The 23,491-nt window shown below is 36.3% G+C and overlaps 3 protein-coding genes across 5 annotated transcripts; 2 read left to right on the top strand and 1 right to left on the bottom strand.

Moving 5' to 3' along the window:
• Positions 1-353: 353 nt before the first annotated feature.
• Positions 354-16,537, top strand: LOC118275420 (probable peroxisomal acyl-coenzyme A oxidase 1). The gene is made up of 13 exons (XM_050699162.1): positions 354-1,021; positions 5,245-5,404; positions 5,862-6,030; positions 6,747-6,870; positions 10,569-10,813; positions 11,321-11,481; positions 12,116-12,278; positions 12,888-13,078; positions 13,496-13,648; positions 14,031-14,136; positions 14,620-14,772; positions 15,237-15,353; positions 15,827-16,537. The coding sequence occupies exons 1-13, from the start codon at positions 895-897 to the stop codon at positions 15,968-15,970; spliced, it is 2,013 nt and encodes a 670-aa protein (XP_050555119.1). The 5' UTR covers positions 354-894; the 3' UTR covers positions 15,971-16,537.
• Positions 16,538-17,194: 657 nt separating this feature from the next.
• LOC118277248 (zinc finger protein OZF) lies at positions 17,195-19,855 on the top strand. Its single transcript, XM_035595973.2, has 6 exons — positions 17,195-17,443; positions 17,756-18,017; positions 18,110-18,182; positions 18,294-18,444; positions 18,708-18,941; positions 19,174-19,855. The coding sequence occupies exons 1-6, from the start codon at positions 17,324-17,326 to the stop codon at positions 19,642-19,644; spliced, it is 1,311 nt and encodes a 436-aa protein (XP_035451866.2). The 5' UTR covers positions 17,195-17,323; the 3' UTR covers positions 19,645-19,855.
• Positions 19,856-19,898: 43 nt separating this feature from the next.
• On the bottom strand, positions 19,899-23,107 carry LOC118277259 (oocyte zinc finger protein XlCOF6.1). 3 transcript variants are annotated; one of them, XM_035595997.2, is made up of 8 exons: positions 22,803-23,107; positions 22,442-22,570; positions 22,014-22,162; positions 21,749-21,873; positions 21,437-21,657; positions 20,923-21,078; positions 20,701-20,818; positions 19,899-20,357 (listed from the first exon to the last, which is right to left on the bottom strand). In XM_035595997.2, exons 1-8 carry the CDS (start codon positions 22,932-22,934, stop codon positions 20,098-20,100), a joined length of 1,290 nt encoding a protein of 429 aa, XP_035451890.2. In that variant the 5' UTR covers positions 22,935-23,107; the 3' UTR covers positions 19,899-20,097. The 3 variants fall into 3 exon arrangements, with proteins under 3 accessions (XP_035451890.2, XP_035451882.2, XP_035451876.2); XM_035595989.2 differs by having other exon boundaries at positions 21,437-21,661; positions 21,741-21,873; positions 22,014-22,159; positions 22,803-23,101; XM_035595983.2 differs by having other exon boundaries at positions 21,437-21,661; positions 21,741-21,873; positions 22,803-23,098.
• Positions 23,108-23,491: the final 384 nt, after the last annotated feature.

The raw sequence follows: 23,491 nt of genomic DNA, 5'->3' as shown, positions 1-23,491 counted from the left end.
AAGAAATAGTATACATATATAGAGTGAAATATGCACGTATGCCTACAAGAAATTGTAAGGTAATATTTAACCTGAATGTATATTCCAAATATGCATACTAAACATATTAGTCGATTATTTTTTTAATATTGCCATATATAAATCTCATTTGCTCCTTCCGCAATGGACGTTGATTAAACGTAATATATATCGGTAAAAAATAATTTAATTGTCCCATTAGACCATTACCAGCATTCAATTAATTTTATTTTAATTAATTTTATATTTATTCAAACTGATGTGTATTTTAAGTTTTCAACCACACGAACGTGACGTTACATACCAATACTTGTCAATGTCAACTGATTTTTGACAATCAAACTGTCAAACTGTTTTATTGTTGACGTATTCAAAACAGACATGAGACAATTTTAAATTCAACAATTTATAACAACAAAACAATAATCATCAGTTTTTTATCAGTCCTTAAATTTTATTTTTTAAACCGATTAATAATTTATAAAATCAAATTATCTGTGCTACTAATTTGCTAACACTATAGTTTTGTATGAGTATTTATTATTTCTTTGTTAGGTATTTATTATTTTGTAATCATAGAACTGTAAAACAGACAAAGAAATCAATTAAAAGTGCAATAATATTTTTACATTATTATTTCGTAAACCAGTTACTAGTAAAGGTGACCGTCAAACTGCGTTAAATCAAATACCGAAGATATTGGTTAAGCAATAACTGGATAGGTAATCAAAACTTGTTTTGGTCACGCAAAACTAGCGAGATTACGTTTGCCGCGTCAAGTGGATCTCGATTAATCGTGTGTCGTCACGTCAGTAGTTCGCGTTCGTTGGCGCGGGGTTGTCGTGTTTTTCCGTGCGTATATTCTTACGACTCAAAATGAGCAAATCTACGAGTGTTAACCCAGATTTACAAAGAGAAAGGGAGAAATGCACCTTTAACATAACAGAACTTACTAATTTGTTGGATGGCGGCCCACATATGACCGAGGAGAGGAAGCGAAGAGGTAATTAGCCTTTAGTTTTTATATCACTGTTTACTGGAACACAAATAACATGTATTACAACATTTTCTAATGGCTGTACTAGTTTGTGAAGCTGGGTACTTAAACTTTGATCCTTTACTTGTAAACTTGTCTCATATCATTTAAAAGAATATTACAAATCTTAAATATTACTTTACTTATTTTTAAAATAGTTTTTAATTCTTCTTTTAGTTATTGTGTAATCATTATCAAGTTCTTGCTAACAACTTGAAACCTAGTAGGAGGGTAATTAAATCATTTACATGCACACATTAAATTGTTTTTATTTTTATCTAGACAGCAAGGAATCTTTTAAATAAAAGTCTTTTTAATTAATAACTAAATGAAGATTATAACAATAGACTGCATGTTTCAGTTTCACACCAGTTTTTATAGTAAAACATAGAAAAATATGTAGTTTTTGTATATACTATTTGATAACTTAATTTTTTGTTAACAACCAAACAAACACAAAATTATTAAAGTTCAACAATAAATCAGCAAATACTAAAGTCATGACTATAAAATGATTGATATATTTGTCACCGGTAGCTTTGGCTACATGGTCAAAGAAAAGAAGTAGCATTTATCACTCCAACCATTCAACCATCTCAAACCACAAAAGTCAGCATAAAAATATACATTTTTTTTTATGTATAACATGTAACGATCATCAAGATTACGAGTGATTAACAACTATCATATTACCCTTTTCCTGGAATCAAATCAATAATATTGATTTAGAAAAAGGTAAAATCATTTGTCCCAAATAAACAAACTGGGCTTGCTGAATAAAACGGTAAAAAAATGCTGAGTTTCATATTGAAAGTTTATTTCATTAATTTGTTCCTTATTTTTCAAAGGATAGTTTCAGTTAAACATAATAATATAATAGTTATAACTATAAAACATATTATAGTTTTGTTATCATATAATCAGAGTGAATAACATTACGAGAATGGTGTTATAAGTCCAAAGTTGAATATACACTCATAACCTTTGTTATCAAAATATGATTGTCCTCTTTCTTCTAAAGCGTATTGTTTATTTAAAATGTAATGGAATCTTTTATTTTTAGCTAGCTTTTAACAATAACAGATTACTGGGTATACAATAAGGGAGTAACTGCAGAGGTGTTGAGTAGGAGGGGTGAAACCGCAGGGTGTTCGCTAGTCAACAATATGGTGTTTCACTAAAGACATTACGCCTTTAGGTTTTTGAGTAGGCAGGTATACATTGTACCTCCTAATTTTCAGGAATTATGTAGGTAACTGTCCCAAGTACTAGGCAAGTGCCATAAATCAAACACAGTTTCAAATTCTGGGCTAGATATATCTAAAAAAAAATCGAAATACTCAAAACCTCCCATTAGGTAATTGGCTACTCGGCCAATGGGCAATTCTATTAGAGCCCCGAACAAGCTCACACTTGCACTCGGTCATCGTTCTGGACATGCGATACTGCATCAATGTCGCTTTGACATTGGTTGTTTGGTAGTCACGTTCGCTTCGTCGACGACCTATGACTCGACTCGACACACGTGCCCATGAATGTCAAAACAACATTAAAGGTAAGCGTCCACAGGCCCGCATCGTACGCATCTCACGCAACGGATTTTAGTTTGTCTTGTATAGAAACTCATACAACTGCGGCCATTGATCCTCATCATACGGACCGCATCATCGGCGTTGCCTACATGCGTACCGATGACGTCATAGGGAATGCGTACGGTACGTGCTAAAGCTAACTGAGCCAGTGTGCGGTGCCCCTTAAACACTAAAAAAGTCATAGAAGCTCAGTAGTTATAATTAGTACATCCTTGATGAGATTTAATGAAATCTTATCAAGAACAATATCAATAAAATACTTACCTAATTATTGATAATTCAGATAGGTAATGAATGATATTTAAGATAAACCGTTTAAATTCCAATAATCTAAAGGTCGAAACAATTTTTACGTTTATTATTAGGTCATATTATTTGTCTATTAAAAGATTTTAGTCCTGTTTCACAATAGTAGGATTAAGTTGCTGTGAACTTTGTTTAAGCATATTTCGACACAATTTCTATCATATAGAACAGAATACTTACGTCAAATCATTTTATCTTTCGTTTCAATATATATTTGACTACACGGTTGGCGTGGTGGCTGGATAACCGACTGCCACGCAACGTGTAACGGGTTCGATTCCCGCATTTCGGGTCTGGGTGCCATATGTATGTGAACTTGTACCTATGTTTGTAAAGGCACAAATGCCACAGGAAAAATTCTAGTGTGGGGCAACGTATTTTTAAAGAAAAAAAAATATACATCGTTAATAATTCTAAATCTTGAGACTGTTCATCAATGATCATTGTCTGATCTCATATGCGTTGCAAGCTATGCAAACCCCCTCATCTCTGTTCGTCACCTAAGGAGCGGCCAACTAGTTTTGCCTAATAAATTAACAATATTATAAACAAAATACGTACTTACAAAAGAAATACAGTAAGTAACATACAAAATTATTTGTCATTTGAATAAGTTTGAATACCATATATGTTACATACATAACTAAACTTATTATTGTATGAACATTTGTAAATAATAGAATCTACTATATATACTACTTATGGCAGTGTGGATCAAAGTTCAAGTACTTAACAGTACTTAACTACACGTAACACAGTTATTATAATGTTCTGCAGTTTACATAGTTACTCATGATAGTAGGCTTTGAGGCCAACTTGGCGACAGTTAGTTAATTTACAGTCAATAATAATTTTATGTCAATAATAATTTTATGCTTATTTATTTGTTTTTGGTTATCTCGCGTTTGCCTGAACCGATTTTGATGCGGTTTTCAGCATAGTATTTTCAGACTTAGAAGGTTTTAGAGATATTACCTGACCTAAAAAATCGAAGCGGCAAAAGAAAATTGATGGCGATCCCTTTTAAAAAAAAAGTGTCATCTAATACTCGTAGTAGACTTAAGGTAAGCGTGCACTGTTCGGTAACGTTCGGATTGCCGAAATGCCGACGCTTACCTTAAATATCGTAAATCAATAATTAACCTAGCTAATCATCATCTAGCTATTTAGATAGCTATATGATTTTAGATTTCTGCAGCTTAAGCTATCTAATACCTAAGCTATTTTTGTCCAAAATCTGTCTTATTCTCATTACGTCAGCGATCAAAGTCCGATCTAAACTCGTTTTGCAAGTAATTTTTCGCTAATTCTGGACAAGTTTTATTTAAGTCCAAAGTCAAGGTTTTTATTTAAGATTAGCTTTTGCGCTACGTATGTACCTTCTAGTTTTTGTGGGAGTTTCTCTAAATAGTATACAGGGTGTAAGCGGAACGCTCCCAAACGTCGCAAACAGGTGATGGTAAAAAACGTGTATTATTTAAAAAAAAATAAAGAATTCAATGTTTATTTTAAGTAATAATAGTTGTAATCTAATGCTAATTGTTTATAAAAACATAAACAATTTGTGGCGTTTTTCGGGAGCGTTCCGCTTACACCCTGTATTTAAATCTTCACTGTCAACAAAAAACTGTTAAAGGCTGCTCCTCCACTAGGGATGGTCAGCGTTGTCCCACATGGCCTCTGATGTGTTATAATGATTACTCCTGTATAGGTACAGGCTATTCCTATAAAAAAAACATCTATTAATCTTTCAGTTTCTAACGCCCAACCATTTCAGTTAGTTAACAAAGTAGCCGGTGTTATGCCCAGGATCATTAAAGTATAATTATACCAAGTTTTATCGTATGTCTGACCGGTTGTTTTTGCGTGATACCTTGGAACATTACATTAATAAAGTCACAATTAGTTATTTCGCATTACATAATATGTTTATGTATGAGGCCCTATGTAGTACGAGCCTACTTGTAATTACGTCATAAGACATGACCTGCATGAACTGGATCATTGATTGTATTGTAAAATGAAAAAAAAAATACAAACTCATAATAATCATACTAAATGCTCAAACGCATTTATAATATTATTTATTTATAGTAAGATATACAAATTCGAGGGCCAAAATCTACCCGTCCACTAACTGCCCAAAAGGCCGATAAAACAACGTTTTAGAGACTACCGGGTAAATTCACACGGGTTGAATGAGAATATTCCTAAAATTTTCGAAAAGCCGAAAAAAGCTTAGCAATACTTCTTATCTCATTCATAACTCACTTTTATTTCCTTTCTTTGCAGAGGTGATGGTATTGAATGAAGGTATCCACATTGAGGAGGTGCCTTCAGAATACTTGAGTCACAAGGAGAAGTATGAGCTAGCTGTGAAGAAAGCATGTCTCATGTTCAAGCTGATACGCAGGCTCCAGGAGGAAGAGAATGCTGGCATGGAGAGCTTCAGGTAAAGAGCAATATTAATAGTACAATAATTTTTGTCGGTAGTAGTAGGGCTGATGCCGACCTGGAGCTGTGAACTTCCTAGTGCGAGTTGCCTTGAAAAGCAGGAGTAGGAACGAGGTGGTTTTTAGTCAATAAGAGTCTGATACTCCATCTCGCCTTGCCCAAGACGGGACAAGTCATTGGATGACATTGCCTCCTAAAATACTTGGTGTCGCAATTTATTCTTTCGATGATCTTCATGTTTAAAACCCACCCCGTTCCTACACCTGCTCTTCGAGCCGACGCCCTGGTATCCCGTTGAGGAGTCCGCAGATCCGGGTCATTACCCGGTATCCCCTTAAACACAAATGTTTGATAAATAACTATTGGCAGAATTATAACTGACTCTAAAAAAATGGCTCCTATAGCAACTAAATACTAATAAAAACTTAACTAATAAGCTAATGGTGTTTCTACAGAGCATTCCTCGGCGGTACCCTCGGTTCAGCTATCCTGCAGGACGGGTCTCCTCTAACACTCCACTACGTGATGTTCATACCAACGCTGATGGGACAGGCGACCGTGGAACAGCAGGCCTACTGGATCGGCAGGGCTTTCAACCTTGACATCATCGGTACTTATGCACAGGTGCGTAAAATATTATAGTTTGAGCAGATTTTAGGGCTTTTCACTTTACTTAGTTTACAAGTGAGTGAGGTTATCGGAAGCCCAATTACTCCCCTCCCCAATTTACCCAATCCCCGATTCCCCAACAACCCTTAAATTTCTAACCCCCAAAAAACCGGTAACGCACTTCTAACGCCTCTGGTGTTTCGGGTGTCCGTGAGCGGCGGCGATTGCTTACCATCAGGTGATCCGTCTGCCGTTTGCCGGCTTGTTATTTTATTTATTTTTAGCCGTGGTCGTCCCACTGCAGGGCGAAGGCCTCTCTACCCTCCTTCCACTCCTCTCTGTGCAGAGCTATCTGCGGCCAATCCTTATCGTGGGTGTCAAGTTCGTCCCGCCATCTCCTTATGCCGCGGCTAATACCATAAAAAAAAACAAGATTACAGAATTACTTTCTACATCAAACGTCCCTTAAATATTCATGCAATTTCTCTTATATTTAATAAAAATTCTAAGTTGTCACTTAAGTTGTCACAACAAAAGGACAGAAGCATAGAAAACTAATGTTTGTGTCATCGTGTGGTTAGTCTAGTCCTGTCATTGCAATGTTTATAAACATTTCACATCGGTCTTGGCATAACTTTACTGTTAACTGTAGTAGGTGCCCATCAATCACGATTATACTATAAACTTGTTCAATCGTTATTGTCTACTACAATAGTGTTATTTCCTTTCAGACGGAACTTGGCCACGGCACTTTCATCCGTGGGCTGGAGACGACGGCTACCTACGACGCTAAGACCAAGGAGTTTGTACTACACAGCCCCACGCTCACAGCTTACAAATGGTGGCCTGGAGGATGTAAGTAATTTTTTTTTTTTTTTTTTTTTTTTTTTTTTCAGGGGGATCATCCAATGACTTCTCTCGCCAGGGCAAAGCGAGAGGGAGGTCAGACTCTTACTGACTAAAAACCACCCCGTTCCTACTTTTGTCGAGCCGGAGCCCCGGTAAACCCGCTAGGTTGTCCGCAGCTCCGGAAAGCATCAGCCCTAAGGGCCCCATCTGTGGTGGTCTGATGCTTTGCCTTTGAGGAGCGCGCGGAACGGAACGCGCCGCACGCACGGGTCTGGTTCTGGTCGGGCGGCGAGCTACCCTTGCTCGCCGTCCGCAGACCCGCACTTACGGCGGACGGAGATCGTCACGCGATCCGCGACGCCCGGAGTGTCTTTCGCGTCGGCTGGGGCGTGAGGAAGTTCGTTCCCTCACGCGTCCCGCCTCCTCCTTAGCTAGCATAACTGCTTCGCAGAAGGAGGAGACGGCATCCCAGTCCCCCTCGCTCCGCACCATGGCCTGAACCAAAGCCGGACGCGAGAGGTCGCCGTCGCCGATGAGGTTACGGCGGTGCTCAGTCCACGCAATGCAGACCGCAACCGTGTGTTCCACCGTGTCCTCCGGGCGGTCTTCGCAGTGATGAACCCGGGCGTTTCCTCCCGCCCAATCACGGAACCTATTGTCCGGTAAGCACCTGCGTCAGGCGGTAGGTGATGGCGCCTCTCTAGCCACTCCTCAAAGTTACCTGCAATGACAGCGAGCCCAGCCCTTTGCGACAGTCATCCGCCATGAGATCGCGCCGGAGCTCGTCCCGCCACGCACTAATCTGGCGCGGCAGCGGAGTTTCGCCCCGGCGACGCGCGTCGGCGCGCAAATAGACGCGCGCGAGCACTTAAATCCCACGTAAATTGATTAGGTATAGAGCAGTGATTTTTTAAGGGGGAATATCATCCAATGTCTTCTCCCGCCCTGGGCGAGGCGAGAGGGAGTGTCAGACTCTTACTGACGAAAAACCACCCCGTTTCTACTCCTGCTTGTCCAGCCGGAGCCTGCTAGTACCCGCAGCTCCGGATGGGCTCTGTCCTGTTTACATCCGAATATGTTATTAGCTCAAAATATCTTCTTAATTAGTGGACTTAAAAAAAGTCAATTACAGCATAGTTATATAATAACTATCGTGAGACATACGAATTAACTAAAAATCACGGCGATTCGCGTAGCCTACTAATATTGTTGCCGACGTGAGCACGCTGCTCATGAAGAAGAGTCCTTCTGTGACTCGAAACTAGTAGAGCTTTAAACTGTAATTTTATAGTTAATTACAGTATATTATACTGAACACAAGAGTTACAGGAAGAAATATTTGACTGTCTGTTTATTTTTTACTATCTGCTCGGCAACAATCATCATTGAGAATAAATAACCTAACCTACTTAGAAATGCCTCCGCAATAAAACATCATTAAAATCAGTCCAACCGTTCTCGGGTGTAAAGTTGATAATAAAACGATTTATATTTATCAACAAACTCCTCGATCCATTAATAATTATGTTATCTATTTAGTATTAAGGTTGATAAACGCGAACACGCATAAATAATACAAAATAATTTCAAATCACGACATCGTGAAGACTAAACAATATTACCTTTTATCTGTTAGAACGTTGCTCTATATTTTACATTTAAATTTAAATCTATACTTTTAAAGGAAATTGGAGTGTCTGTTTTTTATATAATTATATTAAAATTGGTTCTCCGCGTTTCAAGTATTGAAATAATTGCTTTTTACTACATGCATATGAAAATGCATATGCAATACACGATTTTTTTTGTCTGTCTGTTTGTTCCGTCTAATCTCTATAATAGCTGGACCGATTTTGACGGGACTTTTACTAGCATGTAGCTGATATAGTACAAAAGAGTAACCTAGGCTACTTTTATTTTAGAAAGATTTTTTATTAAATAAAAAAAAAACATCTCAATATCTGACAGAAGTTATTATTCTACGCGGACGAAGTCGCGGGCAACAGCTAGTTATAAATAATTTGAATTTAAATTGATTTCAAATTTTAAGTTTGGTTTAATTCTAATTACCGTAACTTAACATTTATGTTAATTACAATTTACGGTTTAACACGTAACTACGAATTGACGTGTGGAGTTTACAATAACAGACGATATTGCTAACAATAGATTGATTGATTGAATGGCAATCAATGACACACGTGTCGAATAATAATGTTCTTTAATACCATTAGTAGGCACAAAATTCTAGTATCTTTAAAATTTCGGAGTACAATACCAAACAAATGTTTGCCCAATCCTATTCTAAAACATCTTTTAGCTTTTTTTATTCAACGAGACCAATTTTTAGGGTTATATGTACAGTCAGCACAGCTACGTAACGTACTATGCTGAAGTAAAAATATAAGATTGGGTACAGAGGCCGTAACTATTATTATAAGTACTAAATTATATAGTTTTTAACCAAGCCATATCTTACTAATATTGTAAATTATGTAATAGTTTGTATTTTTGTATGTAAGTTTACTAGCCAATTTAGAACATAGCTAGATTATAGTCTGGATTTTGCAATAAAACATAGGCTACGGCCATTTTATCCCACGGAAACACGGACAAAGCCGCGGGCAAAAGCTAGTTTACTACAAACCATTGCTCGGTTCAGTAACTAACGAATTACAGTTAATTATCTATATACTGAATCAATTTATTTTCTTACCTGCATAGTAAATAGTTGTGTTGACTGTACCTAAGCAAATCATTAATAAATAGGTAAATGTTGATAGTCACGTAAAGACACATAATATTAGGCATGTACTCGGACAATGCCAATGTACTTTTGAAATTTGATAACAATATATTACAGATAACATTATGTTTTGATTGTAAAACAATGTGTTAATAACTCTTGCGTGGGGATTAATAATAATTTAATTGTGACATTCTAGAACATTCTAATTAAGCGTACCTAATTATTATCTTACCTATCGCTTAGTGATTAAGATATCTGTTGGAATTTGATTTGCGTTGTTTCTTATGTTTTTCTAACGTTTCTTACTATATTCAAATGCGAGCTTTGGATGTATAAATATGAGTGGCAAAGTAGTATAGATTGTAGGGAGTTTTGAAATCTAAGTTCAGTAATAATAAGCTGTAGGAAAGGGTAGTTTTTAGTCAGTAAGAGTCTGACACTCCCTCTCGCCTCACCCAAGGCTAGGCGTTTTTGGAGGGGGAATCGTCCAAAGACGACCTTAAAAAGTTCAGTAAAAGTAAACTTGTACCTAGAAATTACAAAATTAATATGGTTACTGAAAGTAGGAATAAAATAGCAGGCAAGTTGTAAAATCCAGAGGTACCTACATCAATATTTTACCTTTATTAATTTAAAGTTTAAAGTCCTTAGGACACATCCACACAACATATTTTATAGCTGACGACGCACATAAACAAGCATTTACTGCGCCATATAATATCTTAAAGTTAGCAAATAAATATGTTTTGAAATACTATAGTAATAATATAAAGAAATTAAAGAAACATTTAAGGATTTAAAATAGGCACATTTATACATAAATAAAAAAAATAGTTTCGTCCCTTTAAGATAGAATAACATAATAATTAAATTGTCTACATAAGATAAACAAAAACGATTATAATATAAACTATTAATAAGTACCTATACACTACAAAATCTTTTTCTTTTCCAGTGGCCCATTCAGCCAACTACTGCATAGTGATGGCCCAACTGTACACCAACGGCCAATGCCACGGCATTCACCCATTCATCGTCCAACTACGTGACGAAGAAACGCACATGCCACTCAAAGGCATCAAGGTTGGCGAGATTGGCGCCAAACTTGGCATGAATGGCACCAACAATGGCTTCCTTGGCTTCGAACACGTCAGAATACCTAGGGAACATATGCTGATGAAGAATTCTCAGGTTCTTGAAGTGAGTATTTTATTTATCCTTATATTCTTACATAGTTATGGTGAAACTAAGGATCCAGTTATGAGCATGTCTGTTCGGTATGATATCAAAAACTGCTGAACAGCTTTTTATGCAGTTTTCACTAGAAGATAAAAAGCTTTGAAAAAGGTTTAAGTTTTGTGGGAATCTGTTATTCGGCTGATAAGCAGCCTCGTGTGCTACTTGGGTTTCGTCAATAATATGTATAAGATTTGTGCAAGGAAATGTTGTATAGGCCTATGTCATTTGTTTAATGAAAATAAAATTTGTTAATAGAGAATGTGTAGAATATAAACTTGTACATTCTTTCTAGATTTATCATCTTTATTGGCGATTATCGCCCGAATACTGAAACGCTACTCAATTTTAGTTTTCTTTTATAAAGAATGAGTTGTGACAAAGCTATATTCTTGAGAGCGTCTTAAAATTGAGTGAGTGTTTGAGTATTTGACTATATGACTCAAAACTTTTTTGTTATGTACTTTCTAGGACGGTACATACGTGAAGTCGCCTAGCTCAAAACTAACGTACGGTACGATGATGTTCGTCCGTGTGGTCATTGTGAAGGACATGTGCAACTACATCGCTAAGGCCGTCACCATAGCAACGCGCTACTCGGCCGTCAGGAGACAGTCGCAGCCTAAACCAGAGTAAGTTACAATTTTGAATATAATATTTTTTAATATACCTATTATAATAGAATTACTCTGTGTAAGTCCAAGCCCGATAGAGGAAATGATTGAGTTTCTTTTTTCAATTTGAAAAATTTAGCCCCACATTATGGTTTTCTCCTGTGTCGTGTGTGCGTTTACATACATACAAGTTCACTTACATATGATACCCAGACTTTTTTTTTTTTCTTGAGGGGGAAAATCATCCATAAAAACCACCCCGTTCCTTCTCCTGCCTTTCGAGCCGGAGCCCCGGTAAACCCGCTAGGTTGTCCGCAGCTCCGGATTAGGCATCAGCCCTACTGGGCCCCATCTGTGGTGGTCTGATGGCTCTTTGAGGCGCGCGCGGAACGCGACGCGCCGCACGCACGGGATGACCCAGACTAGAAACAACAATTTATGGATTACACAAAGAGTGGCTCCTTGCGGAAATAGAACCCGCTGCACGATACGCGGCAGCCAAATGCCCAGCCACCGCACTTACCGTGTATTAAATTACGCACGCATTTCAAACTATCCCCTATACTAATTCAAAGGCGTGAACATACATTAAGACCAAAAGTAGATCAAAAGCATAACTTGTATAAAAACCATTATCTCCTTCCATCCCCAGTGAACCCGAGCCTCAGATCCTGGACTACTTGACGCAGCAACACAAGCTGATGGTGGGCATCTCCACGGCGCACGCGTTCCAGCTCAGCGCCGAGTGGATCTGGAACATGTACAACAATGTCACCGCTGAACTAGACGCCGGAGACTTGGAGCGGTTGCCTGAAGTGAGTTATTAAGGAACTGACTTCCTTATTTATTATACGTGGTCATATTCTCTATTTTTAGTTTTTTTTGTGGGATAGGGGGCAAATAAGTAGACGGTTCACTGACGATAAGCAATCGGCAAGTTCTTTAAGCATTTTGGATACACGGAACATCAGAGGAGTTAGCTTTTGGCGTAGATTGGGCTTCTGGTAATCTCACTTACACGGCGAAACACATTAAAAGCGATGTTTCTTACACTTGTCTTCTCTTATATTTCATTCATTGATTCTATCGAGACAAGATTAAAGTGTGGGAGAGCCATGCTTCGGCACGAATGGTCCGGCTCGACCGGAGTGATACCATGGCCTCACAAAAAGCCGGCGTGAAATAACGTTTGCGTTGTGTTAGTAAATTTACCAGAAGCCAATCCCCCTTCCCAATCTTCCCAAAACCCGACTTCTCAACAATCCTTAAATTCCGGGAACGCACTTGTAATTGAACAAACGCCTCTGGTGTTTCAAGTGTCCATGGGCGGCGGCGATTGCTTACCATCAGGAGATCCGTCAGCTCATTTTTCTGACTTACTCCATAAAAAAGTGTGCTTTACTGACAATGTAATGTACTTCCAGCTGCACGCGCTGTCGTGTTGCCTGAAGGCCATAACGACGGGTGACGCGGCGGAGTGCGTGGAGCGGTGCCGCCTGGCCTGCGGCGGACACGGGTACATGCTGTCCTCCAACCTGCCGCATACATACGGGCTCGTCACCGCCGCCTGTACTTACGAGGGGGAGAACACCGTGCTACTGCTGCAGACTGCCAGGTAATGACAAACTTTCTTTTTATTTAGAGACCTTTACGGTGTTTGACTTAGGAATTTACGATTACTTTAAATGTTATGGTTCCATATTCTCTGCTTACTAAGACAGAATGAGTTAGAAAGTCTTATAACTACTTATCGAAGGTAATAATAGAGAATGATAGGTAACAATTGTTGGCTATTTAATGCCACTGTTGTATAATATAGTAAAGTCGTAAGACATACTAAATTAATTAAACTAGTAGAGCTTTTATCAATATATTAACGTGACTAAATCGTTATTTTTGGTTAAATTTTATACGATTACGATTCAATTTGTATCTTTATAAACATTGATGACAATCTTGCAAGCCAAATACAATTGCAATAGCCATCAAACAAGATCTTAAACTTATACACATGTCTATCTATATGTTACAGATACCTAGTAAAGACGTGGCAACAAGCCCAGGGCGGTAACTCCCTGCCCCCCACGGTCGCGTACCTAAGCCGCGTCGGCGCCGGACGCCGCGTGCCGCCGTGGGACAACTCCATCGAAGGCATCATACACGGGTTCCAACAAGTTGCTGCCGGGTAAGGCTAACTAATAAATTACCATGATTTTTTGCTGCTATGTTTATTTTAGCCCTGACACTTCAACTGATCCTACCTATATTAAGACTGACTGCCAATAGAAAACTGTTGAAGGCAAATCCTCCGCTAACGTCGGTCACCGATGACCACCACGGCGTTCAATGTGTTAATTGAAAACTAACTAGCCTAGCTTCCCGTGAGATAAAAATGTATCACCCAAGTCAGCTCATACCCTGTATACCAAATTCCATATAAATCCTTTCAGTAGTTTCAGCTTGATTGACGGACAAACATCCTAATAAACAAACTTTCACATCTGTAATATTACATTAAAATTGATTAATATAACATTGAAATTAATATGCATTTTTTGTTATTGCAGTAAGATCGCATTGTGCGTGGCGAACATCGAGAAACGCCAGAAGAGTGGCATGGCCTACGAAGATGCCTGGAACATGACATCTGTGCAACTAGCACAGGCCTCGGAGGTAAAATATTACTATTCTATTCAAATCTACATAAATAAAAAATATTCACTAAAACGTATGTTTGTCCAGAAGTCCTGAACTATTAGACTAAATTCGATCATTATTGTTAGCACATTCTCTCAGAAAACAAAGCTGGGATGGCCAGCTAGAATACTCGATATATATAAAAATACTTTGGCTTATGGTCAAATACTCAAACGTCACTCAATTTTAGACAGTCTCAAGAATAGTTCTGTCACAACGCATTCTTTATAAAAGACAGAGATAGAACGATATTTAAGTACAACTTAAAATTGGTTAACGTTACACCCGAATACTGAAGGGAGAAAGAAGTCGTGTTTTGATTTTGAATTAGGACGATATTTTCACACTTTTTAGATACGACTAAAGAACCTGTAGATCTTATTCACACATTTTAGATATAGCAAAAAAACCTAACAATACTTATTCTCCTGTATTTTACACTGCCTTTATTATTCCCAGGCACATTGCCGCGCGTTCATCCTGTCCTCGTACTTCGAGGAGACGGAGCGTCAGGTGAAGGGAGTGTCGCCAGCACTGCGGGAGGTGTTGCTGCAGCTGGTGGACCTGTACGTCGTCTACTGGGCGCTGCAGAGGATCGGGGACCTGCTCCGGGTGAGATAGAAGAGAAATAACATTTATATTATTAAGGGCTGCAGGGATAACCAAAATTGACTAAAAAAATCACGGTTTATTCTCGTATATTAATAGAGAAAAACTCTACTAGTTTCGAGCGACAGTGGGTCTCTTCCTCATGAGCAGTTAGATGAGCTCCACTATTTAGATTTTTGTAAGTTAAGAGAGTCAACTTAAAATGCCCGGTTTCCCAAAACTGAAGGCTGCATTGATAAAATATGATTTCAATTAAAACTCGATAACAATAAATGATCAATTTATTTCGTGTCCAATGTTTTTTATTTTTTATACGACGAGTCAGTGGCTAGAACGTACACGGTCCATCTGATGAAGTGGAACACTTGCAACACTTGGGGCATTACATTACATACGATGTATCAAAATAACTACAATGCACGCCCATTTATTACCAAATTATAAAATCATTTTCCTGATTATTGCAGTTTACATCAATTTCTGAGCGAGACATTGAGAAGCTGCAACATTGGTATGAGGAGCTACTCACCAAACTGCGACCTAACGCCGTCGGGCTCGTCGATGCCTTCGACCTACGGGATGAGGTAAGGACATACTTATAGAGGGCGCTTTACCTATAACAAATATTACAAAAGACTTCCTATTATACATACATGCATACACTTCGATTGTTATCGCTATACCTTTTACTTGGCATTACAAATGACTTCCAATTATACATACTGCATACAATTCGGTTGTTATTAGTACACAGCATTTTCTAAGGGTGTAATATGCAGATATTGTTAATTTCTCCATTGAGCTGCCACTGAAACTGAATCTATAGACCTGAGATATTTCCAGCCCAGAAGATATTTTTTGAAACGTAACTATGGGCGTATCTACATCTCCACATCACGGCGTCGTCAACGTGGAACGGTGCGGTAACATGACCGGCACGAATGATTCAACCGTACGAACGTAAAACAAACTTGTACTAAGCCCTCTGATGACACATCCCAGTCCTAAATAAAAGTTATTATAAATACTTATTACTAACCCAAAATGTCTATTTCAGATTCTGCACTCCACCTTAGGTGCGTACGACGGTCGCGTGTACGAGCGACTGATGGAGGAAGCGCTGAAGAGTCCTCTGAACGCGGAGCCAGTCAACCAGAGCTTCCACAAGTACCTCAAGCCGTTCATGCAGGGGAAACTGTGATAGAACAACTTAAATATATATAAGGAAGCTGTTTAGATATAAGATATAGCATGTGATTTATTTTTAATGGCGCATTTGTATAAGGTCGTTCTATTCAATCATTTTTATAATTGGTTGTGAACTGAGAATTATTAAAATTTTAAGATATTGTTATCAAGATTAGGTTTGAGTATCTAACCAGGTGGTTTAGTTACCGGTGATAATGTTACTTATCATGTAATTGTATTTAAATTTATTAAAGGAAGGACTTTAAAAATAGGTACTGAGTTTTGTCACATATTGTCCTTATTTTAGAATGGCCTTATTATTTGCGCTTTTACGTGAGACTTAAAAAGGTGTAGATTTTATAATGTAAATCATTTTAAATGGTTAAGGTGTCTTATCATGTAAGAATAAAATGACAAATCAAATCAAATGTATTTTTTATATTTATTTATTTCAATGGCTTGGTGGTGGACGAAAATCATTCCTTATTTGCATGGTGCTACAGTATTACTCGCCTGGAGATTTTGAAAGAGATTTAGATTTATTATAAATCATTTACAATAAAGTTTTATATTTTGTTTACCCTTTTTGTTTTTATTTTACGAGTATATAATTTTTTTATTGACATAGTGCCGTGTTGGACTTTAATTTCGTCATATACGAAAGAGAAGAAATCCATTTTTAATAACACTTAGCAAATCCAAATCATTAACTATTATGAACTAGAGGATGAACATTTTAATGTTCAGTTGAAGAGAACCATGTTCATTATTATTTTTCTTCTAAAGTATAATATGATGACTGACTCATTCCTTGGTTGAGTAGTCACAAAAGTGACTTTAAAAAGTAAGGGAATTTAGGATAGACTTGAACCATGGATGCGCCGGTGCAAGTCTATTAAAGGACGCAGTGCTCCTCATAAGTGCTTAAGGTGGCCAGCGGGGTCACCTTAGTCAGGTAAAAATTCCATAAAAAAGGGGGCACCAAATAAATCTCACCTAGGGCGCTATTGGTGCTATAACTGGCACTGGCCATATACCTATGTAAATATCCTCCCTTAGGTCTTTTTTTTTTTGATTCTCTAACCAAAGGATGAAAAGCTTTCTTAAATCTTTTTAATTAGGAAATTATCCACCAACAGAACTTAATTTATCATGAAAAATAATTTTGCTTTGTCTCAAAACCATGAAACAAAACGTTTCAGAACTTGTCAAGTTGTCATTGTCAATGTCATTTCATCTTATAGTTTGTTTGTCCATTATTTGTTGTTGTTTGGTGTTTTTAAAAGATATTGTTTAAAGTGAAATAGATACAACAATGATATAAAGCAGCATTCTTAATAAATCTGTTAAACCAACTTTTAATATTATGGCCCGTAACACTTACATGAACAATTGCCGGGCATGTCTTACTCAGAAACCATCTTTTACATATTTCTTATTTGAGAACGTATGTCCAGATTCTTATTACTTTTGTACCTCTGTTCAGGTAAGAATAAACTTAGACTCGCTTACTACTTACTGTAATTGAATAAAAGTCGTAAGAATATGATAGAAGATATTTCGAAATTAAAATTACTACGATATTTTGATTGTTTCAAGTTAGTATTGGAGTTCATTTAACCCTCATCCGTACACTAACTATTCAATAGTGTAAAGACAAAATATCAAATATATTCTTAGGGAATTTTCACTCTGTGCGAATCGGAATTATTATTGTGGTAGCAATGTGAATGGTGGATTTGGTGGGAAGCCACAGCATATAAATAAGAGATTCAAACTATTATCATATCTATTACAGGTATCCAAAGATGAAGAATTACCAAGAGGTGTGTGCAATTCTTGTTATGAGCTTCTGAAGAATTATTCTGACTTTAAACGCACATGCCTACAGTCACAGGCTACGTTACTAGACATTCTAACGAATAAATCATTTAAATACGAAGTAGATGTACAAGTAACACACAGAACAGAAAACTATGACTTAAATGAGACACTAAACGATAATATCAAAGTAGAAGTGATTGATGGTGTAATCAAAAGTGAAAATGGCGATGATCATGGTATGGTATTCATAAAGAACTGTGAATGTTTAAGATATTGTAATGTTTCTAGTGTGACATTGAAACTAACAAATTACTTTATTTATTTTTAGAATACTTGAGTCAAAATGATGATGAAGTTTGTGATGATGAGCCCATAGTTAATAAAGTCAAAACTCAGAAAAGGTCAGTTATAACATTTTCTTCTCATCAAAATATTCTCATAATGGTTACACCATTAAGAAGTGTGATGATTGATTTGTAGTCATTAACTAACTAGTTTATTATTAATTCTAGAAATAACTTAAAGAAAGCTGTGAAATTAAAAGCAGACAAAAATATAAAGAAACAGAGAAAGAAATTAATTTACACATGTGATATTTGCCAAAAGAAGTTTAATTATAAGGAGAGGTTTGATGCACATAAACTTGAACATGAAGGAAAAATTGTAAGTACATGGTATTTGTATAAAGTGGCATCGATATTCTACTCAATTTACATATAATCTTAAATTTCTACTTACTCATCGGTAAAAACTAGATGAATAATGTTCAAAATCGTAACATCTCTTCATCTATGAAGAATCAACCATAAGTATTGTCATATAATAATCTCAAATCTCAATACATTACTAATTTAAAGTAGAGACATCGACAGATAAGTTCTTATTGTAGCTTACCATGCTTTAAAAACCTTGTCTATACTTTACAGGTATCCATCTACTGCGCACCATGCCAGAAATCATTTATCACGTGGAGTGGGCTAAAACGTCACCAAAACAGCACTCACACGCAAGTCAACCTGGAGAGTCTGCGGTGTAATACTTGTGGCAAAATATTCAAGAGTCAGGACACACTGCGGTCACATAAAAAAATACATGGCACTAGAAACCTAATCATGTGTGATATTTGCGGAAAAGGATTCACTACGACTACTGTTTTAAAGGTGATTTATGTTTGTCATTAAGTCATCCACATCATCCTGGGCAAAGGGCATGCAATCCCAATTTCTCCTTAATCTTCAATTCTCAAATCCCTAACTCCAATTACTTACCATCAGGTTATTTGTCTGCTTTTTGCTGGTCTTTCCCATAAAAAAATCACTGCAAAGCCAAAAGTGCTGTTTTATGGACTAATAAAATCCCTATTGTCTCTAACACGGTTAATGTTATTTACAGATCCATAGAGAATCACACAAAGAGAACAGAGAACGACGCTTCACATGTGAACATTGTGGCAAGAAGTTCTTTACAAAAACAGTATTACTGTCACATGTAGCAAGAAGACATTTAGGTCGCACTTTCATATGCCAAATATGTTCATACCCATTCAACGACAAGTACAACTTAACCAAACACTTACTAATACACGAAGGGAAGAAATTGTTCAAATGTGACATCTGTATGAAGTCCTTTAGAGCACACTCAACTCTGGTAGAACATAAGCGGTTGCATACCGGAGAACGACCATATGTATGTAGCCATTGTCAGAAAACATTTGTTTCTAAGAAGAGATTGACTGATCATTTGAGAATACATACTGGTGATAAACCTCACAAGTGTACGTTATGTGAACAAAGGTTTACGCAACGGGGAACTCTGAAGAGGCATATGAAAGTTCACGATAGGCCTGCACCTACAATAGGCTGAATATAATATGGAACTAAAATACTTTAGAAACTATGTAATTACATTTGATACATACTCAAGTATCAATACAATAACTTTAGCTTGTTTAAGTTAAATGGATTTTTAATTTATTAATTTTAGTATAGGGCTGCAATCAATTTTATCCTAGAAATTATTACTAAGGTATATGGACGAGAGAGAGGTCTGTATTAAATTTATTTAACATTATTTACTCATTTGTTTTATTTAATATGATAAATAAATAAAAACCAAAATACATTTGATGTACTTACATTTATTTGAATTTCAAATTGACTTGGATTTCCAAGTGAACATAATATCATTGATATGCTTTTATATTATTTACTAAAAACTATTTTTATACACATTTTTTACTATTAATTATTCAGGTACTTGCATTTCATAAATTAACATTTAACAGTATACATTTTTAAGCCTCATATAAAACTAAAGTCAAACATCAGTATTCCACTGTGAATATTCGGACACAGATCCTTGCAGCCTTGCCCTAAGTAATATATTCTGCGGTTTTTCTGCTTCCTTCTGCATATGGCCTTTCATATGTCGGTTTAAAGCACCTTTTTGTATGAACGCTTGGTCACACAGTTGACATTTGTGGGGTTTCTCGCCCGTGTGAGTCATTCTATGGGTCCTCAACTCCTTCCGCGCCATGAACCGTTTCGGACATAAGTCGCAAGCAAATGGACGCTCACCTAAAAAATAGTTTTCAAATATTTGAACAAGAAACAGTGCCACATACCATTACTAACCATATCACTTTTAATTATTATGTTATCGGCTTACTCACGTATTGTTTTAACGAGGAACTCGACTAGTTTCAAGCCATGCTAGAGGCTCATATTCATGAGCAGCATTCCGCGACACACGACGCGGCGATTGTCGCGCTGCTACTCATAAGTAAGCCGATAACATAATAATTAATTTAGTATGTCTCACGAAAGTTACAATAAAATCATATCACTTTTCATCAGTTAAATTACAAGTCCACATACTAGGACGTTAAGTATGAAAATATAAAAAAAATCATAAACCAACCTGTATGGGTTCTCATATGGACAACCTTAAAGCTTTGAGTTTTAAAAGTTTTATCACAGTATTCACAAGCGTATGGTTTATCCGTCGAATGTGACCGCAGATGTTTGCGTAGATCTCCCTGAAAAAAAAAAGTTTAATTATATTTGGGGTCAAGTGGTTAGGAAAAATTCTAGGCTATTGGTGCTTGTAAATTAATTAAATAGAAGATTGATTAATACATACCTTAATATAAAATCTCATATCACAGATCTGGCAGGCAAAGTTCTTGATACCAGAATGCCTAATTAGATGCGATTTAAAATTGCCTTGATGTTTAAATTTCCTACCACATTGCATACAACTAAAGTTCTTTTGATCATTATGAGATTCTATATGAGACTGGAAGAAAAACATTAATTAGTTTGTAAAAAACAGACACAAATATCAGTTAATTAATCAATTTGTCTTCTCAATATTTTTGCCTCATCCACTCTGCGGTCACAGTCCTCATCCAATCTGCGGTCACAACAACACTAAGGCCGCGGACGCACAGGCAGGTGGCTTGCTTAGCGCCTAGTGTCTAGCGCGTCACCTAGCGAGTAGCCCAGTAAAACGAACGTTCTAAAATGAACGCGACCGGCTGCACTGCGCGCTTAGCGCCTAGCTAGTCGCTTGGCGTGCATCCTAATTCTATTATTATGTTTTATGTATTTAATTAATACAAAATTACTTCATAAGCTTATGTTTCAAAACTTACCTTTAAATTACTACTCTGCACAAAACTGGCATCACATATATTGCATACATATTTCTTAATTCCAGCGTGTATCATTTCATGATTCCTCAGTACATTTAAATAAGCAAAGCTCTTGCCGCAAGTCAAACACTGATATTTACGGACACCTGTGTGTGTGCGTATGTGACTCTGGAGATTACGAACTGCTGGGAATGTCTTGTCACAGTATTCACATTTTATATCTGGCTAGAAAATAAGAAATAACCATTAGTACTATATATTTTTAGAGGAATTTTCGGTGTCTTACAAAATTATTTGAAAATACCTTTTTACCGAAATGTATCCTCAAGTGTGCTTCAAAATTTTCATATTTTTGGAATGATTTTTCACATTTTGGGCATTTCATTCTTGTTCTTTTCTTCATCGGTTTTTCTAGCTCTCGCCGTTTTCTTATTCGCCTGAAAAGATAATTTAAAAGGTTGAAAACTATTTTTTTTGGGGTGAATTAGGACAGGTGCAGATGTAATATTATTTGAATTTTTTTGTTTTTTTTTTTAGTTCAATGATAATAAAATGTCAGTATGTACTGTAAACATACCTAATAATTTCAGCTGGTTCCATGGAGCGATCAGGTGGCATATCATCTTCTGAGGGAGGATTCTGACTGATTATGTCATCCTCTATTTCTGGCACATTCATTCCTAAGATATCATGATTAGGGTCACTTTCCAGTTTAACAGGTTCCTGCTAAAGAAATAATATATGTGTTTAGAATACAATATCATAAGAATAAATAAATATAAAGCTTTGTTTTAATTTTTTTTTTTATCTAAATATAATTTTCTACATCGTATTTGTTTTAAGACTCTATCTTATAATTGTTAATATTAAATTGTATATTATAATTTAAAAAAAATTGTTAATTGTTATAATTAAATATGGAATAATGTCAGTCTAATAGAAATTTATTTGGCATTGACAATTTTTTTTTAACAATAATTTATATACATATTTTAAATACCTCACCTCATCTAAAAATTGTTGTTTTAAAATAAGATTGGAGCGAACTGCAGTTTGTTTGAAATAATATGACTTGTTCAGTACATCCAGACAAGCCTGGCATATCTGGCGAGGTAGACCATCATTTTCATCCAACTGTAAATAAATAAAAATATATTCAGATTTATCCTGGACGTCTGTTATAAATTGGCAAATAAAAATATATACAATATTATCAACAGTTCAGCCTTTAATAATCCACATAATGGTCTTTAAGCCTTATCCTTGAAGTAGGTGCCTAAATCCTCCATGCTATGATCAATAGGAGCCGAGCAGCGGGTGAACCCGTGTCAGTATCTAAGTAATAAAAATTCATTGAATAACATACCTCAACAGAAGTACAGAATTTGTAAACTTCAGGTGTGCAAACCATGAACAAGTCCTTCATAGGTCCGGTGTCTAGCAAGCACGCACGGCAGACCTTTTTGAAATCTATCACTAAAACCACTTCCGTAGACATGTTTATATTTCGGTTTAAAATATTTTTGTGTTTACACTAGTATTTTATTTATTTTTATAAAGAAAAACAACAACCTCTTGACTTTGAGTTTAAATAGTCATTTGAATTTGACGTTTCTTAATTATTTTGTCACAGATAAAAAACTCGTAGTTTGTAAATAAAGTTAGTAGAAATAATAAAACGTATTGTAATGTTGAGAAATTAAGAAGATTTTTTGTTTATAATGTTATCGGTTATATGGTGATAAATAAGAATTTTCCATTCTCTTACTCCATTTTCACAATTTGATTTAAAACAATCCATTATTTCCGAGTAAACCATGGACCTAGGAAAATATACAATTTTTATTTTTAGACGAGGTGAAGTCCCTGGTGGATCAAATTCAATTGCACAAATGTTTATCAGATAGGTAGTTAAAACTATGTCAACCCTTGATTAACTCTTTGATTTGGTAGCATTGATAAGATAACTAAACTTCGAAATTCTCTCTCTGTCCTTTTCTTATCTGTTAATCGGTTTCAGTCAAACAAAAGACAACAGACAAATACCTTACGACA

Source organism: Spodoptera frugiperda, chromosome 15, assembly GCF_023101765.2.
Source record: "Spodoptera frugiperda isolate SF20-4 chromosome 15, AGI-APGP_CSIRO_Sfru_2.0, whole genome shotgun sequence".
In the NCBI taxonomy this organism is placed as follows: Eukaryota; Metazoa; Arthropoda; class Insecta; order Lepidoptera; family Noctuidae; genus Spodoptera; species Spodoptera frugiperda.
The sequence above is the reverse complement of the archived record's forward strand: the minus strand, read 5'-3'. Positions and strand labels throughout refer to the sequence as shown.

Coding starts and splice junctions, on each gene's coding strand:
- LOC118277259 (XM_035595983.2), bottom strand. CDS start 22,934: ATGTCTACGGAAGTGGTTTTAGTGATAGATTTCAAAAAGGTCTGCCGT. Junction 21,874..22,013: donor GAACCAGCTGAAATTATTAG/GTATGTTTACAG, acceptor TTATCTTTTCAG/GCGAATAAGAAAACGGCGAG. Junction 20,358..20,700: donor CCATATGAGAACCCATACAG/GTTGGTTTATGA, acceptor ACTATTTTTTAG/GTGAGCGTCCATTTGCTTGC.
- LOC118275420 (XM_050699162.1), top strand. CDS start 895: ATGAGCAAATCTACGAGTGTTAACCCAGATTTACAAAGAGAAAGGGAG. Junction 6,031..6,746: donor TCATCGGTACTTATGCACAG/GTGCGTAAAATA, acceptor ATTTCCTTTCAG/ACGGAACTTGGCCACGGCAC. Junction 12,279..12,887: donor ACTTGGAGCGGTTGCCTGAA/GTGAGTTATTAA, acceptor ATGTACTTCCAG/CTGCACGCGCTGTCGTGTTG.
- LOC118277248 (XM_035595973.2), top strand. CDS start 17,324: ATGGCCCGTAACACTTACATGAACAATTGCCGGGCATGTCTTACTCAG. Junction 17,444..17,755: donor ACTTTTGTACCTCTGTTCAG/GTAAGAATAAAC, acceptor TATCTATTACAG/GTATCCAAAGATGAAGAATT. Junction 18,018..18,109: donor TGAAAATGGCGATGATCATG/GTATGGTATTCA, acceptor ATTTATTTTTAG/AATACTTGAGTCAAAATGAT.